Below are 18,692 nucleotides of genomic sequence, written 5' to 3'. Positions count from 1 at the left end.
AGGGGAAGAAGCCAGGCTTGGTGGCCTGAATTCCTTGCAGGGGAGGACAAAACAGAAGAAGAGTTTTTGGTACCCCGCTTTTTATCACCCAAAGCAGCCTCAAAGTGGCTTACAATTGTCTGTACTTCCTCTCCTCACAACAGACCCCTTTGTGAAATAGGTGAGGCAGAGAGCCCTGAGAGAACTGCAACTGGTCCAAGGTCACTCAGCTGGCTGCACATGGAGTAGGAGAATCAAATCAAACCTGGTGCTCCAGGGTAGAGGCCGCTGCTCTTAACCACTGCACCAAGCTGGCTCTCCAAAGTGCAGGGGCAGCTAGTACGAGCCACTTGGAATACCCCAGTGTGGCAGAAAGGTGGCATATCGTTCTAAAAGCAAAGAGTGTGATTCATAGAGTCACAGAATAATAGAGTAGGAATGAATCTCCTGGAGCATCTAGTCCAACCACCTGCACTATGCAGGACACTCACAACCCTATCGCTCATCCACTGTAACCTGCCACCCCCTTGAGCCTTCACAGAATCAGCCTTTCCGTCAGATGGCTATCCAGCTTCTGTTTAAAAATTTCCAAAGATGCAACCCACCACCTCCCGAGGAAGCCTGTTCCACTGAGAAACCGCTCTCACTTCTTCCGGATGTTTAGATGGAATTTCTTTTGAATTAATTTAATCCCATTCATTCTGGTCCATCCCTCCGGGGCAAGAGAGAACAACTCTGCTCCATCGTCTACATAGCAGCCTTTTAAATACTTGAGATCCTCTCTCAGTTGTGTGGCCACAGCACTGACTTTGGCTCAACCCTGGAGAAAGGTCATCAGGAGAAGACAGTGACTTCCTGGGTTAGGAATGCCACTAAGAAGCGCTGAGGTTTACCTCACAGTGATAACATTCCACGTGGTAATCTCTGTCCATCGACACCACCCGGATGGTCTCCTCGGAACCCTGGTTTGGAGTAGACAGCAAATGAGGTTGGAAGAGTTTGCAACGGTATGTCTTTCCTCCCCCCCCCCGCCTCCCCCTGAATGGATGGGAGGCCAGCTTTGCACAATCTTCTGCATGATCTCTGCTTCTGGTAGATCTTGGAGCCTGGTTCCAGGGTATGCCTCATCACCTCTTTCATTCCATGCTTTTGCCAAAAGGGTGAGTAACCTTACTTGCAGGAAGCAGCGCACAAAGGAAGAACAACTTCTTTAAAAAGCTTGTTCTGTAGACTTGAGGGACACACTCTGGCCTTGAGCACAGCACACAACCTTGCCACACTTTCAGTCAATGCACAGAGAGGGCGATCAGGTATGAGCATCCTGGTGCTATTCCAACTCTTCCGCAGCTGCCAGCTCATCAGCACTGTGTCTAGGTGTGGAGAATGAGGCACATGCCCCTTTCCTCCATGAACGGGGACCTGGCTTTCCTAACGTCCCTGATGGCGCAGAGGGAGAAGCTACACAGGCACTTTTTCCATCTGCTGACAATGTGCGAGGAACCAAAGATTGTACTGAGGTCAGACTGGCGCATTTGTGACCTTGCATAGACTGAACCTGTGGAGGGGTTGTGTGCTCAGGGCTCTGTGTATGGTTGCTATCCTTTAAGTGATGCTTGGGATTACAACGAATCAGTTCAACTGGAGAAAGTGGCAACTTCGGAAGGCATGCTCTATGGCAGGAGTGACAATAAGAGGGGTAGGACCCAGTGAAGGACCAGACACAGGGCAAGGAAAGAGGCACTGGGATACCAATATGGCAAATCAAAGATACAGAGTAGACTTTTATGGAGTCTTCAAACTTCCATTGTTCTTTATTCTTTTATATTCAACAAATCCCAACAATTAAGATTGTTTTAACAATTGCTACTCGTAGCTAAAGGCGTTCTGGAACGGCTTTAGCTACGAGTAGCAATTGTTAAAACAATCTTAATTGAATTCCCTTGAAAAAGCCAAAGAGTGAAACGCATCGGGATTTGTTGAATATAAAAGAATAAAGAACAATGGAAGTTTGGAGACGCCATAAAAGTCTACTCTGTATATTTGATTTGCCATATTGGTATCCCAGTGCCTCTTTACTTGCCCTATGGGAGGAGTGGCTGAGCTGTGGCGGTCCAGATGTCCATGGGCTACAATCCTCATGAGCCCCTGCCAGCACATACTAGCTGTGGCTCATGGGAATTGTAGTCCACGGACATCTGGAACGCCACAGTTTGGCCACCCCTGCTGTATGGCATCATATCCCACTTAGGAAGCTCCTCTCCTCAAACCTTGCCCTCCTCAGGCTCCAATCCCCCAAATCTACAGGAATTTCCCAACCCAGAGCTGGCAAACCTAGCTACGTGCTACGGGAGGGTGGGCAGCTGTGTGTAGTTTGTTTTCCCATTGGGTCTTGTGCCAGAGACCTTTCCAGAAGACTGGGTCCAACAGCTGAGCATATGCCCTGCGACAGCATCCACGCACAAAGGGCACTTTCATTCACAAAATAACACATATTCAGTGTGCTTTTACTGTGTGAAAGGCAGAAACCACCTGCAAACGATCCCTGAAATGGATTGAAACTGCATTATTCTGCATGTAGGAAAGCACCATTATCCTTGTGCTGCAGTGCCCTTGTTATTTGCCGGTGAATCCTTGGTTTGCAATGGCAAGCCATTGGCACCTACAGCCTGTTTTCCTGCTGCACCATGGATCCTGTCCCATCCTGTCCTTCTGGCTCCGTTACGGGCAGCCTGATCACAGGGGAGTCAGACTACAAAGAGACCAGGGAACATTGGGCCACTGAACTCTTCTGGCGAGAATGACTTGGCAACAGAACCACCCAAAATAGCCAGTTCATTCTTCTAGTCCACACAGCCACATTTAAATGAACATGCAGTGAATAACGGTTTGCAACCCGGTTTTAGTTTGGATACATGGATTTGGAAGATATATTTTTCTGCTTAGTTGAAAACAGTTTGGTGTTGTAACAGAGGGAGGTAGCTAATGCCTACTTGCGGGCCAGTGGTTCGATAATGCCACGTTCAAAAACCTTAAGTAGAGGAGAACATGCAATTAAGTCTCAGTGTTGATGCAGGATAGGGGACCCCAGATTCCTACTCAACTAATTGGTAAAGAGGTCCTAAAGTGACTCTAAAGAACGGACTGCTATAAAAATATAGTGGTATAAATAAATTAAAAAATATATTGGCGTAAAAAAGTGGAAACCAGTCCTCAGTGCAACTTACTTATGGAGAATCTGTAAATTAGACGTGGGCGTTTCGCACAGCAGTCAATGAACCTACTGCCTGTGATACAACTCTTTACATGCAAGCAGGTGCAAAGCAACAGTCCCAAAAGAACCACGTCATACGGATCCAAAACTTTACATTGATGTTTCCAATCGCAGGGCAGTGAGTTTCTGAAACCCTACCATACATTTTTTTTAAAATGGCAGCCATTTAGTCCTCATGGCTGCTGCTATCAAACTAGAAGACAGAAAATGAAATTGAGTGATTCCCCCCCCCTTCTTTGCAGCCCTACCTTCCCCAGTCATGGCCATGTGAACCCCTCCTTTCTTTCCCTTTATGGCACAGGAGAACTGCCTCAAACAACCTGGGCCTAGTCTGCACACATAGGATAATGCACTTTCATTGTGCTTTGGCAGCTGGATTTTCCTGTGCAGAACAGGAAAATCTACTTCTAAAGTGCATTGAAAGTGCATTATCTATTGTGTGCAGACTAGGCCCTGGTGTCTCTCCTGCTGGTGATGAGGAATACTCAAGCCTGACCAAACTGACACATACCCAAACAGTGTCAGATTTATTCAGATTTCACAGGATCTGGGCAACAGAATTTTGGTACTTCATAATGCTTGTGAAGAAACAGTCAACCTGCCAAACTCAATGAACCTAGTAATTCATACGTTGAATCGCAACCTTGCATGTGTTTCGGCTGCAAGCAACTTGTTGCTCACTCCTATGTTGTTCGGAAACAACACCTACAGAATTTTCACTCTCTCATTTTCTGTATCTGTGCTTTGTGTGTTACTCTGGAATAAGGTCTCAGGAATTTGTGAGCATCTTCTCTGAATTACGAACGCTGTGCCATAATCAGGCTCCTTCACGCACATCCAACTAACTCCCAGGAGATGTGGGGCATACATGGGGCAGCAAAGCATACATTGAACAAAGACCTTGGAGCATCTTACCTGTGCTGGTAATATTGGCTGGTTACAGGAAGCACACTTTGGTGCAAAAACCCTAGGATTAAAAAAGAGAGAGACAGAGAAATAGACAGTTTTGAGACAGAGTTTTGTCATAAGCCAGCACTTTAATAACAGCTAAAATATTTACCTGTAATATAACGTGGCTTGAAGGTAGCCAGTGTGGCATCTCTCAACATCTTTTATTTATTTATCTATTTATTTTTCAATTTGTATACCGCCACTCCTCCAATGGTCTCGTGGCCGTTCGCAAGAATAAAACATTACAATACAATTGCTTAGAAGGCACCCTTCCCCTTATGAATAAATCCAACATAGGTTTCCCCGAGGACTAGACAAACAAGCAATATTTCTCAGCCTTTAGCGATGGGGCTAAATGACAAATTACTGAAGGCCCACCAGATCAAACGCTGCCCCTGGAAGTTTCAGCCCCAACTCAGTCACACTCCCAACCCTCCCCGAACTCCATAACACATCAGACTGAATACTGTCTGCCATTCATTGGGTTGAGCGGTCCTCAGTATGCAGGTGACGCCCAGCTATTTCTGTTGACCATCCATCAACACCCCCCCACCCCGATAATCTGGCCAGGTGTCTGGAGGTTGTGGATGATTGGGTCAAGCGGAGCTGGCTGAAGTTGAATCCAGCCAAGATGGAGGTCCTCTGGCTGGGCCAGTATGTAGAGGGGCGGGAGAAAAAGCTCCCAGCACTTGATAGGGTTCAATGTCTACCCTCAAGAGCTTGGGCATGATTTTGGATCTCTCCTTATTAATGGAGGCCCAAATCATGAAGACAGCCTGCCTGGCATTTTTTCACCTCCGCCAGGTGAGGAAGCTTGCACTATATCTCTCGGAGTGATCCATGTGACAGTCCCCTTGGGTTAGACTTCTGCCACTAACTCTATGTAGGGCTTCCATTGAGACTGCTCCGGAAACTCTAACTGGTTCAAAATGCTGCTGACAGGGACTCAATGGAAAGCACATACAACACTGGTGGTTCCAGATTGGAGACGGAATCAAGTTCAAGGTGCTGGTATTAACCTTTAAAGCCCTAAATGGTCTGGGAACAGCATCCCTGCAGGACTGCCTTTTTCCTTACAATCCCCCCAAAGCGCTAAGATCTTCGGATCAACATCTGCTCAGGGTCCCTGGCCTGAAGGAGATGAAACTGGCCTTGACCAGGGCCAGGGCTTTTTCAGCCCTGGCCTCAGCCTGCTGGAGTACGCCCCTGGCAGAGATGAAGGCCGTGTGGGACCTAAGCCAGTTCTGCAGAGCCTGTAAGATGGAGCTGTCCCAGCAGGCTTATGGTCGAGGCGTAAAATAACATCCACCCAAAGTAGGCTGGTATCACCATTGGGAGGAGGAGGAGAGCTAGATTATCGGCTCCTTGCCAAAGAAACCCTCCCCCTCGTCTTGAACTTATTGTCGTGGGGGCATTTGTAATAATTGTAACTGTTTATAACTTTTAATTATGTATGTTGTTTTACTGCTGTTACCCGCCCTGAGCAATTAGGGATGATGGAATAGACATAACAATTATTTATTATTTATTATTTATTATTTATTATTTATTATTTATTATTTATTATTTATTATTTATTATTTATTATTTATTATTTATTATTTATTATTTATTATTTATTATTTATTATTTATTATTTATTATTTATTATTTATTATTTATTTATCATTTATCATTTATCATTTATCATTTATCATTATTAAGAATACCTAATCAGAAGCTTGATAAGCCTTTTCAACTGGCTTCAGGCTTCCTTAGGACAGGGTAACATCAGTCATGTTCTGCTCAAAGACACCCCTGAGAAATGATCCAGGAACTCAGAGCAGCCCCAGGCAGCCTTTACTCTCCAAACGCAAGACAAAAACGCTCCTCATACTCACGTGTGATAGTCTTTGACACAGTAAATGTTATTCTCCACGTCTACAGTGAAAGGAACGCCATCCAGACATTCGTTGCACACCACGCAGCGGAAACAGCCAGGATGGTACGACTTCCCTAGAGCCTGCAGGATCTGAAAACAGAGCCAGACAATCCAAGGGACGTTTCCGCCCCCCCCCCCCCGCTCATGAGGTCTTGTAAAGCACCAGAAGGAGGGGTAGGGACTGCGGGTAGAGAGCGAAAACTACACTGCAACCCCCTCACCGTTGGGCTGGAAGCTCCAGAGAAACTGAGTCAGCTGGGAAAGGAGGAAGACTTGACATTGAGTCTCTCAGGCCCCTGCTATATCTGCCTTTTGAGTGCGATCAGTATACAGAATCCTCCCACGATCTTTTTCAATTAATAAGGAAAAATGGGGGAAGAATAGAATGACCCTGGCTGGGAGAACAGTGGGTGGGGGGGGGCAATTTCTCTTAAGTCTCATAAGTGTCTGTGCTGCCTTCCATCCTGTGGGAAAGCCAGCTTAAAATAGATTCAAAATCCAGACAGAAGCAGGCTCACAGTGCCAACCTAAACAGGGTTGCGTCTACAGAAGTCAACGGGCTATAAAGGTGTAACCCTGCTTAGGATCATCAGCACCGTTAAGCCTGTCCACCCACACCCTCCTCTCTGATGTTGGTTTGACTGTCGTGAAAACTTTTCTACATCCTTGTTGGCACCAAAGAGCAGCCCCTTTCAGAAGAGAAAGCTGTGAAGCCGGTCAAAGAAAACCCTCCCCAGGACCACTTTGTGTGGCTGTAAAGAGAGAGCCTCAACTTGACAAAATCAATCCAGTGTGCCTCAGGAGACACTCTTAAGCAGGGGTAGTCAACCTGTGGTCCTCCAGATGTTCATGGACTACAATTCCCATGAGCCCCCACCAGCGAATGCTGTCAGGGGCTCATGGGAATTGTAGTCCATGAACATCTGGAGGACCACAGGTTGACTACCCCTGCTCTTAAGCACCTTCCAAATCAATGGCAGTCCAACCCAAAAAGCCCTTTTCTATTGCTTCTGAAAGAACTGGGATTTCAGGGAGGAAATGAGAAGGTGGAAGGGAATGCACCCCAATAGAGAGCAATGTTATGCAAGTCAGCAGGCTCGGCAGAATACAGCCCACATATACCCTACACCAGGGGTAGTCAACCTGTGGTCCTCCAGATGTTCGTGGACTACAGTTGCCATGAGCATTTGCTGGCAGGGGCTCATGGGAATTGTAGTCCATGAACATCTGGAGGACCACAGGTTGACTACCCCTGTCCTACCCCTTAGGAGCCCCTTTGTCTTACCATTTCCATTATGAGGTGTCCACAAATGAAGCACTTGTCTGCCGTTTGTTGGAAACCCGAATACTGTTCAGGAAGACAAAAATGGGGGAGGTTAGTCACAGACCCTTATCGCTTGCGATCTCTTCAGAGTTGTGTGTTGGCACACGAATGCTGCTTCCCTCTTCATATTTAGCCAGCGTGGTGTAAAAGTTAAAATGCTGAACTAGGATCTGGGAGAGAAGAATGAGGTAAGCTGCTTTGGGTCCCCCATGGGGGAGAAAGGCAGGATATAATAAATGATTCAGCTATTTATATCCCCCTTTCGGGGAACTTACAGCAGGTTACAACGTTCTCCCTCCCCCCAACCCATTTATATTCACAACAGACCTGTAAGTTAAGGTGAGGAAGACTTGGCCAGCCCAAGAGCACCCAGTCTGCTTCAAACGGCAGCGAGGAGATTAGAACCTGGGCTTCCCCGATCCTGCATGCAGTGAGGTCTCTCAAAGGAATTCACTTCCATTGAAGACCCCGCCTGCCACCTCTGATGTCACTACCTTTAATGTTATGCAGCCAGCATGGCTTTGAGAAAGAACCCAGTATTCTGTTTCCAGCCATGGCCACTTAGAGGCCTCTGGCAAGCCCCCAGATTGTGCATAAAGGCTCCCTCTTCCCCGGACGTTCTCTCCCTGGGAACTGAAGAAAACCCCCCAACATATGTCTGCCTGTGACAAAGGGCACAGACCCCCAGACTTGACCTGTGAACTGCGTAATATAAAACAGCACTTGTATCGCCTATCAAAAAGTGAGAAAGAAGCCAGAACGACCGTCCCTTTTCCGGCTGCGACAGAAAGGGCTTCCTTTGTGATACTCTGGCTCTGCTGGCCAACAAGTCGGTATCACCTGGCTAAATCTGAAGCCAGCTAAAGATACCGCTTGTGTTTCTCTCAGGCCGTGCTATCTGCCATCCTCCTGAGACAGGCAGACATTTGTACGCAGCCTGACACGGAGATGCCTCGAGCCGCTACCTTTGCAGTAGTCCAGCCGGCTAATGTTTAAACGTTTATTTGTTGTAAGCTGGACTTTACCTCACCTTGTTTCAGTCCAATATCAATAGGGTGCCACACGCCTGCCCCTCTCCTGCCCTGCTGGAGGCACGCTCAGCTGCCGATAGGGGATGGCCTTGAGAGTTTGAACAATTTGGGCTATTGCACAGATAAGAAATTTTCAAAGAGGGCATCTGTAGGAGACTTGTGACGAAGCACAAGAGGGAAGAGTTTGGCTCTTGTTGTTGTTGTTAGGTGCGAAGTCGTGTCCGACCCATCGCAACCCCATGGAATGATCTTCCAGGCCTTCCTGTCCTCCACCACTCCCAGGAGTCCATTTAAGTTTGCACCGACTGCTTCAGTGACTCCATCCAGCCACCTCATTCTCTGTCATCCCCTTCTTCTTTTGCCCTCAATCGCTCCCAGCATTAGGCTCTTCTCCGGGGAGTCCTTCCTTCTCAAGAGGTGGCCAAAGTATTTAAGTTTGGCTCTTACCGTTGGACTAAGCCCACCCTGAAAACGTAATGTGTGGGGTGGGGGATCTTCCAAGCTAAGAATTTATCTCTGAGCCCATTTTCTTTTAGGCTAAAGGAATGCCCTAAATTTGGAAGTCAGTTAACATGGAGTTTATTTTGATGAAGCTTGCAAGTCTTCGTAATTTAATAAATTGCTCACTCATTCCAAGGTGTATTTTTTTGTCTATCACTAAGTTATGGATCCTCTCCATCTTAGGTTGCCAGTTCTGGGGTGGGAAATGCCTGGAGATTTGGTGGGTGAGCCTTGGGAAGCCAGGGTGAGATGGCACAGAGTTCATGGTCCAAAGCAGCCATTTTCTCCAGGGAAGCTGATTTCTGCAGTCTGGAGATCAGTTGTAATTATGGCGTCTCGAGAGAGCCAGCTGGGGCAAGTTCTAAGCCCAAGGGATCTGGGGACAGGGATCGGTCTTTGTGTTCCTATGAAGCTATTCCTCTGCAGGCTTTAACCATGAGATATCACTTCAGATGAATAACTGTGATGGTCTGCTCTGGAAGAGCCAGAATGGAGCCCAGTTAGTACCTTAGAGACCACAAGATTTTCAGGGTGTAAACTTTTGAGAGTTCTTTAGTTGGATATGGAAAGACATTTCTGACAAAGTGAGCTCAGCCTCTCGAAGGTATCTGAGTCCACATTTCCAAGTATGTCCCCCCAAAGAGCTCTTTGCTCAGTGAATGCCAACCCGCTAATGGTCCCCGGCCACAGAGCCAGGGTTTTTTCAGCTCTGACTCCAGCCAACAGAGATATGGGCCCTTTCGGAGCTGTGGAAGGAAGGAAGGAAGGAAGGAAGGAAGGAAGGAAGGAAGGAAGGAAGGAAGGAAGGAAGGAAGGAAGGAAGGAAGGAAGGAAGGAAGGAAGGAAGGAAGGAAGGAAGGAAGGAAGGAAGGCTAAAACTGATTCCATCTGGGGAAAAAAATGGCTTCAGTGACCATCTGGCCAGCATTTCAGAAGGTCATGACCTCAGGGACTGGGGCGGCAACAGGTGGGAAAGTCCTGGCAGAACAGACGGCAAAGGATTACCAGAAGCATAAACTCAGCTAATTCTCTACCACTGCTGCAATGAATTTAATTGAACCATCTGGCTGTCATTTGATAAGAAAAGCAAAGGGCCATTTATTGATTAACGGGACAGGACTCCTGAAGAGGTGAATGGCCTCATGGGCAGGTTTGAGTAATTTATGGCTCTAGGGATGGCTGGAAAGAATGCTATTTATTGGGTAGAAGAGACAGGTTGACACAGAATATCTTTTTTTCTATGCAATCAATTAAACTAAACCCATATTTTGTTTTTAAATAGAATTGTGTTTTTAAGAAGCAGACAGCTGGATTTCCTAGTTTTAAAAAAATGCTGCAGAACCTGCAATTGTTCAACAACAGAAGTGAAATATTTCACAGGCTATGCAAAGTGACATATATACACTCCCCACAGCCTGCTTGTGGTATCTATGCTCCTTCCAGATCCTGTATTCATCTGGAGAGACTTTTTCATGTCCTTTTTCTTTTAAAAAATGGTTGTTTGGGTATAACTTTGAATGATATGAGTACAGTTATACTTCTTAATGTTCCCAGCCCTTCCCTTCACTAAAACAGCATTCACACAGTTTTTACTTTGGATGTGTTTTACAAAAATAAAAATAAATAAATAAGTGCCCTCCCCCTTTTCCAGTCACATATCAGAAAATCAGGAATAAATACTAGGGTTTGAAACTTAAAAAACAACAACAACACAGAGGTGGCCATAGTCAATTGCTATAACCAAAATAAAGTCCAGCAGTGGTTTGAAGACTAAAAACCATTGCCACCAAACACTGGTACTTCAGAGATAACTTCATCCGCTGGATTTATTTTACATATATATTTAGTTAATTGAAAACATCTAAAAAGAGTCAAAGTTACATGGCAGAAAATCCAAATGGAAAATTATCATTAAAATTTTTCACCCAATATGGAGAAGTCACTGAGGGATACCAAGATCCCAGATACAGAGAGAGAAGAAAGACATTTTCAAGCTGGTGATTGCAAAAACTTTATTCAAACAATAGAATGAGTTCCTAGGTATAAAACCTCATTTTCGTATTTTACTTCATTAGTGAACTTATTTCTTAATTGGTTTTTTTCAAGGATACTAACAAAGTTTTCAACACACTACCTTATTTTTATACCCTATATTTTAAGCCATATAACTTGGGTCTATTAATATCAAAGGTCCATGAAGGTAACTTTCTTTTAAATGACGGGTCGTCTCTGCAGATACAGAGACAGACAGAGGCCTTTTCCGCACAGGGAATAAGGCCCAAGCCGGCATTCATCTGATTGCGGGACTAATGCCTTCGTTTCCCCCGCGGCAAGTTCCTTTCCTTGCTGCGGGTGCCATCGGGACCTATGTTGCACCAAGCCCATCTGGCAGGGTAGAGTTGGGATGTCCAGGCCCAGCTCTTTCCCTTCCCTGAGCTGACTACAGTGTCCTGGAAGTGACACAAAATGCTCTAGGCAGCCCTGTGGCGGTGCGCAGCAGCACCATGGAACTGCCAGAGCATCTTGTTGTTGTTGTTTTGCTACCTCGTTTCTAAACAATAAGGAAAAAGGTCCCTGCCATTGCATGCGTGGCAAAAACTTTGCGTCCTGGCTGCCACGTCTGGAGGCACAAATCCGGGTACAATTGGGTCGAGCAGGGAAAATGCTCCTGTGTCTGGACCCAGGATGAGCTGGGGCAACTGGACCGGATGAAACACCTGGCGGCAGCCCAGCATGGGAGCATGAGAGAGAGCTCTCAAAATCAAAGGGGGAAAAAACGAAAGCCCTGCTTTTCATCTCTTTACAACCCTTCCTCTTCATTCTCTCATCAACTGTTCTTCAAAGAAAATAAATCAAATTACAGCAGAAATTGCTCATGCATAACACAAGAGAACACAACACCGCTGCTTTTAAATATAGGGTGCAGGTTAATTTATCCGTTCACCCCAGAAATTGTTCCAAACTAACTCTTGTGTCATCATCACAGGCTCTCTCTTAAGTATCCCTTGAGGCTCTGCCCTCAACAAGGAGATCGATTCCAGACACAAACCTGAACCATCTTTTCTGTTCTAGTTTACTCACCGTTCCCCTTTTTCAAATGTGAAACTAGCCATTCCTCAATACACAACAGCAGCTGCTCTGGCTTTAAATATAGAAAGGCTTGTAGAAGAATGCAAACCTCTGCTGGTTTCCCAAGCCAGCAAATTGTGAACTAGAGTGTGCAGCACAAACCAGACATCCTTCTGTTAACTGTAACACGGCACAATCAGCATTTATTTGAATGGGTGTACCAACACCCCAAAGGTAATGATTCCACACAGAAGACTTGGTATAAGCTTGAAGTTAAGAGAAGCAGAGGTGAAGACAATGCAAGGTGTCCATTTAAATTTCTGTATGCTTTAAAACCCTTTGCTATCTAGAACTTCCCAGGGGCTCCATGAGAAATCCCCCAAACTGTGCAGACTCAATATTCGGGAAGGTGATGCTTAATTTTTATTTCTATTCTGCTTTTCCTCCTGACTGGGACCCAAAATGGCTTTTCATAATTGCTTTCCCTTCCACCACCTTAACCTCATGCCAATAACCTTGTGAGGTAGGTTTGACTACATGATCATTGTGGGCCCAGGATCACCTGGCAAGTTTCCATGGGATTTGAATCCTGCAGTCCAAGGTCCCAGCCCAGGACTCTAACCACTATGTCACACGAGGCATGACTCTTGCAGAAAACCCTACAGAGACTTCACACCAGTGAATTCCGAGGAGGTAATTCTCTACCTAGCTGCTTACGTGACCAGCATCTGACCTTGCCTGTCAACCTTGAACTTCCAAGCTCATTCTACCATATTCGATGTAACCACTGCTTTGAATATTTCAAATGAACAAGACTTCCCTTCCCTCTGAGCAGTGGAACGTAGCCCTTTATGGTTAAAGACCCAAACTCGCTCAAAACTCAGAGTAGGATATCAATAAATGGCCAGTGTTAAGAAAGTCCATTTGCATAAGTCTATTTGCATAACCAAAACCACACAGCTTCACATAACTGACATGTTGACAAATATTAACATGTTGTTGCAAATATATGCAGGATTGTTTTAATGCACTGGCATAAACCTGCAAAAGGTTTGCACATGGATGCCTGACAACTGTAAGTATCTGAAATATTTGCCTGCCGTTGCCTTCACAAACTAGTTATCCCAGGAAACCCTCCCCATCCCTCCATAACTTAAAAGGTTTTGTTTTAAAGAGAAGCATTGGACTCAGTAGGGAGCTACATTTGGCTCTGCAGCTACAGTCTGCAGATCCCATGAATGAGGAGCAAAAGGAAACAAGGGCTGAGCTTCTCCCCCACCAACCCTGTAGCTCACTCTGCAGACCCATCTTGCACTCTTTTAGATAAACATTCACCATTACAACAGGAAGAGTTTATGCCAATAAAAGGTTACTGACTGACTACAACAGGAAGAGGACATAGAATTAGAACCATAGAGTTGGAAGGGGCCATACAGGCCATCTAGTCCAACCCCCTGCTCAACGCAGGATCAGCCCTAAGCATCCTAAAGCATCCAAGAAAAGTGTGTATCCAACCTTTGCTTGAAGACTGCCAGTGAGGGGGAGCTCACCACCTCCTTAGGCAGCCTATTCCACTGCTTCCCTTATATCTAGCCTATATCGTTGTACTTGTAGTTTAAACCCATTACTGTGCATCCTTTCCTCTGCAACCAATGGGAACAGCATCCTGCCCTCCTCCGAATGACAACCTTTCAAATACTTAAAGAGGGCTATCATGTCCCCTCTCAACCTCCTTTTCTCCAGGCTGAACATTCCCAAGTCCCTCAACCTATCTTCATAGGGCTTGGTCCCTTGGCCCCAGATCATCCTCGTCGCTCTCATATTTGGAAATGTTTCCTGCTTAGGAGATTAAAGTTAAGGAAGAATATGTGGCTACACCTCATCGAAGACACATGCACACAGAATCAAACCAGAATAAACCTCCCCAAAAGTTACATTCCCCACCACTACCATGTCTTCCTTTTACCTGTAGCATTGTGTGCGTATAAATTGGTCAAGTGAACACAAGGTTTTGTTCATTTGATAAAGGGGTCACCTTGCATGATTAAATGGCATAAATCTGTGCATGGTTCACAACACTTGGATTCTTGGCAACGGTTTGCCTCTATCACTTCCTACGTCTGGAAAGCATCTCTAAGAAAGCCCGGTGGTTCCCCCCCCTCAAAACAAAGTTCCATTAGCATCATTGCTGTCCATTGTAGGATTTCATCCCATATTTGCTTCCATATTGAATATGGTGACCAGATTTTAACACTGATAAAGCGGGACACCATTGACCAGGGGAGGGGTTCTTCATTAAAAATTTGGTCTATATGGAGCAACAAAAATGTTCATAGAACGCATAGAATGCAAAAATAGTATTGTAATATATTTACAGTATTTGCTGGCGTATAAGACTACTTTCCCCCCCTGAAAAACATGCCTCCAAGTGGGGGGGTCGTCTTATACGCCGGGTGCACTTCAGTTGGGATAGACATAGCTGCCCATAGTGGCCCATAGTACTGTCATGTAATGTAACAAACTCTATATTTTGAGTGGAAATGTTGGGGGGTCGTCTTATACGCCGGCAAATACGGTATTTTTACTTGCAACATAAGTACAATTTGCCAGGTGCCCCCAGATGGGACAATCTGGTCACCTTAACACATTAGGCTCCGGAATCCTCAGGTGCAGTCCACGGTCACAGACACTTAACACGGACAGCAATCCTGCTAACATTTAACTTAACCCTGGAATGAAGGAAAGGAGAGTCCAAAGCCCCTAATTGTTCCAAAAGATGCCATTGCTATACTTCAGCCTGTGATTCATGCCGTAAACACTTTTAACAAATCAAAAGGTGAAAATGAGTTCAAGGATTCCAGTCAGTTCATGTTAACTGACTTGCGTAAAGAGACCCTAAGTAAGGAGGTGCGGTGATGAGCTACGGCAGATTCCCAGACTGCCACATCCTTGTGGTTCCAACTCATTCCACTCTGGTGAAGTAGGAAAGAGTACTAAGAACCCATGGGACTGGTGACCCCATACACATGGTACTGCAGCTACACAGGAGAGGGCAATGTCTCTGCACCCTCTCTAAAGGTAAAGGTAAAGGTATCCCCTGTGCAAGCACTGGGTCATGTCTGACCCCTGGGGTGACGCCCTCTAGCGTTTTCATGGCAGACTCAATACGGGGTGGTTTGCCAGTGCCTTCCCCAGTCATTACCGTTTACCCCCCCCCCCCCAGCAGCAAGCTGGGTACTCATTTTACCGACCTCGGAAGGATGGAAGGCTGAGTCAACCTTGAGCTGGCTGCTGGGATTGAACTCTCAGCCTTATGGGCAAAGCTTTCAGACAGCTGCCTTACCACTCTGCGCCACAAGAGGCTCTTGCACCCTCTCTACTACATCATGATTATAGTAGTGAAACTTCTGGCCTTCTGGATGAGCTGAGATGGTGGCACAGAATGTTCAGGGGACGAACGTCCTTGCAATTCAGCTTTTGTGAGGGAAGGAAGAATTGTCAGCTTGGCTGGCCTTCAAGTGGGGGCACGTTGAGGGAGGAAGTGCCAGAATGTAGAGGAGCTGAAAGGAAGAGTGCCCAGAGAAAGAGGATGAAGGACAGCTGCCCAGTAGGAAATGGAACATGGAACCTAGATGAGATTGAGGAACCTTAAAAGAGGGATAGGGGCTAGATGGCTTAGGCGTGAAAAAGCCCTGGAGAGGGGAACTGAGGCAAGAAACTGGATGAGTGGAACAGGGATTGTGAAGAGATGTCATAGTTCTGAGGGTCAGGAGAAGCTGCATCATTTGAGAAAAGTACTGGTGAAGCCCTGCGCTATCCAAGAGATGGGTGTGGTTGTTTCTGCTTTACCAGGTTTCAGAGCCATTGCTGCTTCTAAGCTAACCATGGTATATACTTGCAAGAACTGGGCCTCTGTACAAACTGTCCAAGGGCAGGGTGTATATATATTTTTTACTGTTGAGAAACCCCGGAAACATTCTACAGGCTCGAGAACCCCCCAAAGTGGTATGATTGAGCAGAATATGGTTGGGAAGCATAGCTGTGAACAGGCCCACTTGGGGCCCCTCCCAATCTCCTCCAGGCCCATCATTGGCCATGGGGGGGGGGCAAGGACAAGATATAAGGTCATATCACCAGATAAATGCTTTACAAAGTATTTAAAGTATTTAATTATGTTTATTATGGTACTTTTAATATGATGTGCACCACTGTGAGGCAGCTTGCTAGGAGGGTAGCATGGAAATTGAATAAATAAATAAATAACCACTGTTATTTTAAGTTACTAAGCAGGGGTAAACAAATCAAAAACATTAAAACACCAGTTTAAAGTATTTAACATACACTGGTTAAGAAGAATTGGTTCTTAGATGCAGCTTTTCTATAGCCGAAGAAGTCTCAAAGTGGCTTACGTTCGCCTTTCCTTCCCTCTCCCCACAACAGACACTCTGTGAGGGAAGTGAGGCTGAGAGTGCCCTGATTTTACTGAAGAAGAAGAGTTGGTTCTTATATGCCACTTTTCTCTACCTGAAGGAGTCTCAAAGAGGCTTACAGTCACCTTCTCTTCCTCTCCCCACAACAGACCCCCTGTGAGGTGGGTGAGGCTGAGAGAGCTCTGATATCACTGCTCAGTCAGAACAGCTTTCTCAGTGCTGTGGCGAGGCCAAGGTCATCCAGCTGGCTGCATGTGGGGGAGCGCGGACTCAAACTCGGCTCGCCAGATCAGAAGTTGACGCTCCTAACCACTACACCAAATTGGCTCTCTAACCACACACCCAGCCAGATCTATTGGGGAAGAGGGGCTCTGCAAGACTTCACTAGTTTCTCTAAACATTCAGGATCTTAACCTGGGTTAAGATTAGGAAACAAACCAGTTCACTGAGGTAGGATGGATTACAAGAGCACATGCTGCACCGGGAAACCGCGACCAATGTTTAAGAAGGGGAAGGAATGTTAAGAATAGCATTAAAACTATGCAGTGACCATTAAAGGCAAAGGATCTCCTCTTAGCATCATTTGGCAGTTCTTACACTAAGGCAGGGGTAGTCAAACTGCGGCCCTCCAGATGTCCATGGACTACAATTCCCAGAAGCCCCTGCCAGCAAATGCTGGCAGGGGCTTCTGGGAATTGTAGTCCATGGACATCTGGAGGGCCGCAGTTTGACTACCCCTGCTCTAAGGGTTCAGTTTTCTGAAAAAGCCATAAGTGAGTACAATGAAAGCTATTATCACCAAGACTGCAAACTGGTTACAAAAGCCTCCAACTATCATCACGCAGCTAATCAGCCGCTGTAGAAGACATTATGGAGAGGAACAAGGGAAGGCAGGCAGAGGTTCACTGCCGGCAGAACCCAGATGGGGCTCAACTGCAAAGGTTTAGAGAGGTTCCCACGTGCAAAGAGCTGGTTACAGCATGCTTCAGCAGCCAACGCCATATCCCAGACAAGCAGATTTTTTTACTATGCTGCAATTTTAGAGTTTTGCTCAGGGAGCATTTAATTTGTTATGATCAGTTTCACCGGCTACCAAAAAAAAGCTACACATCTCAAATATGTCAGAGGTCATTTTTAAAAACTTGAATTTAACAAAATGGAGCTTTTTGCTGTTGTCTTTATGTTTTTAAAAGCAAAGAGTAGGAAAGCAAACGTTTACTGTGAGCCCTGAGGTAGGCTCACGCACGGCGACAAGCCTAGTGGGTCCTCAACACTGTGGATAAAACCTCCAGGTATTAATCTCAGATCCCCACCCCGAAAATTTCAGGCACTCCGGCCACTTCTTGTGGAAGGAACTGGAAGGCTTTTTGCTCAATCAAGATGACAACAACAACAAAAGAAGAGGGACACACTCACAAATGAAAGGACTAAGCTATCATTGCACACATGTTGGATAATGCACCGTTAATGTGTTTTTTGCAGCTGGATTTCCCTGTGCGAAACAGGAACCTCTACTTTGAAAAGCCGTTGAAAGGGCATTATCCAATGTGTGCAGAATGAGTTCCAGTTCAAATCTCTAGCTGTTGCCATAGAATCATCCAACAGCACAACCGGAACAGAGGATGAAGCATGACTAATTGTCCAGAGACCCTTCTTCTAGAGAACTACGATGTAGCCACAGCAGTTCTGATGCCCCAATCTGAACAGGAAAGAGTTAAGTAGTATAATTTGTGTCTTTAGGGACAATGAAAGTGAAGATGATCTTAAATTCCTATCTATAGTGGAGAGTAGCAACGACATACGTTTGGCATGAGATTATTGGGATAGATCTTACCCATCTGCTGAGCAAAATGCATTTATTTCTTTATTAAAAAATACACTCTACCTTTCCTTGGCTCAAGTTTGAATCTCTTCTCCAATCTTAGTCAGAGGAGGAATTCTTAAGCTGGAGGACAGCTACTTGAACAGTGGTTGGGTCAACCCCACTACCTTTGGGTGTGCTGAAATTCCATACTTTTTTTCCCTTTAAAACAAATATCCTATAAAGTCCTGAAATACATGGTTTTGTCCTTTCTGCCTGGACTCTTTTGTTTTTGTTTTCTTAACAGCCAGCCTGATCCTAGATAACTCAGATGCTTGCACACTGTGCTGTATCAATTTGCTTGGCTTCAATAAAAGGTATGATGCGACTTTCGGTTCGGAATTTTGCAATGGG

At 45.6% G+C, this 18,692-nt stretch overlaps 1 protein-coding gene across 4 annotated transcripts in view; it reads right to left on the bottom strand.

The window, feature by feature from the left end:
* The window catches only part of WTIP (WT1 interacting protein), a 65,466-nt gene that overhangs the window by 6,494 nt on the left and 40,280 nt on the right, over nucleotides 1-18,692 (bottom strand). For all 4 annotated transcript variants that reach the window (XR_013226473.1, XR_013226472.1, XM_077309667.1 and 1 more), the window contains 4 exons: nucleotides 7,408-7,470; nucleotides 6,082-6,212; nucleotides 4,166-4,217; nucleotides 873-941 (listed from right to left, as the gene is read on the bottom strand). Coding sequence is in view for 2 of the 4 variants with exons in the window: in XM_077309667.1 (XP_077165782.1) it covers nucleotides 873-941; nucleotides 4,166-4,217; nucleotides 6,082-6,212; nucleotides 7,408-7,470 (315 nt within the window). In the remaining 2 variants the exon portion in view is untranslated. The remainder of the gene's footprint in view (nucleotides 1-872; nucleotides 942-4,165; nucleotides 4,218-6,081; nucleotides 6,213-7,407; nucleotides 7,471-18,692) is intronic.

Source organism: Paroedura picta, chromosome 14, assembly GCF_049243985.1.
Source record: "Paroedura picta isolate Pp20150507F chromosome 14, Ppicta_v3.0, whole genome shotgun sequence".
Classification (NCBI taxonomy): domain Eukaryota; kingdom Metazoa; phylum Chordata; class Lepidosauria; order Squamata; family Gekkonidae; genus Paroedura; species Paroedura picta.
Note: the sequence above shows the minus strand (reverse complement) of the source record. Positions and strands in the feature narration are given on the sequence as shown.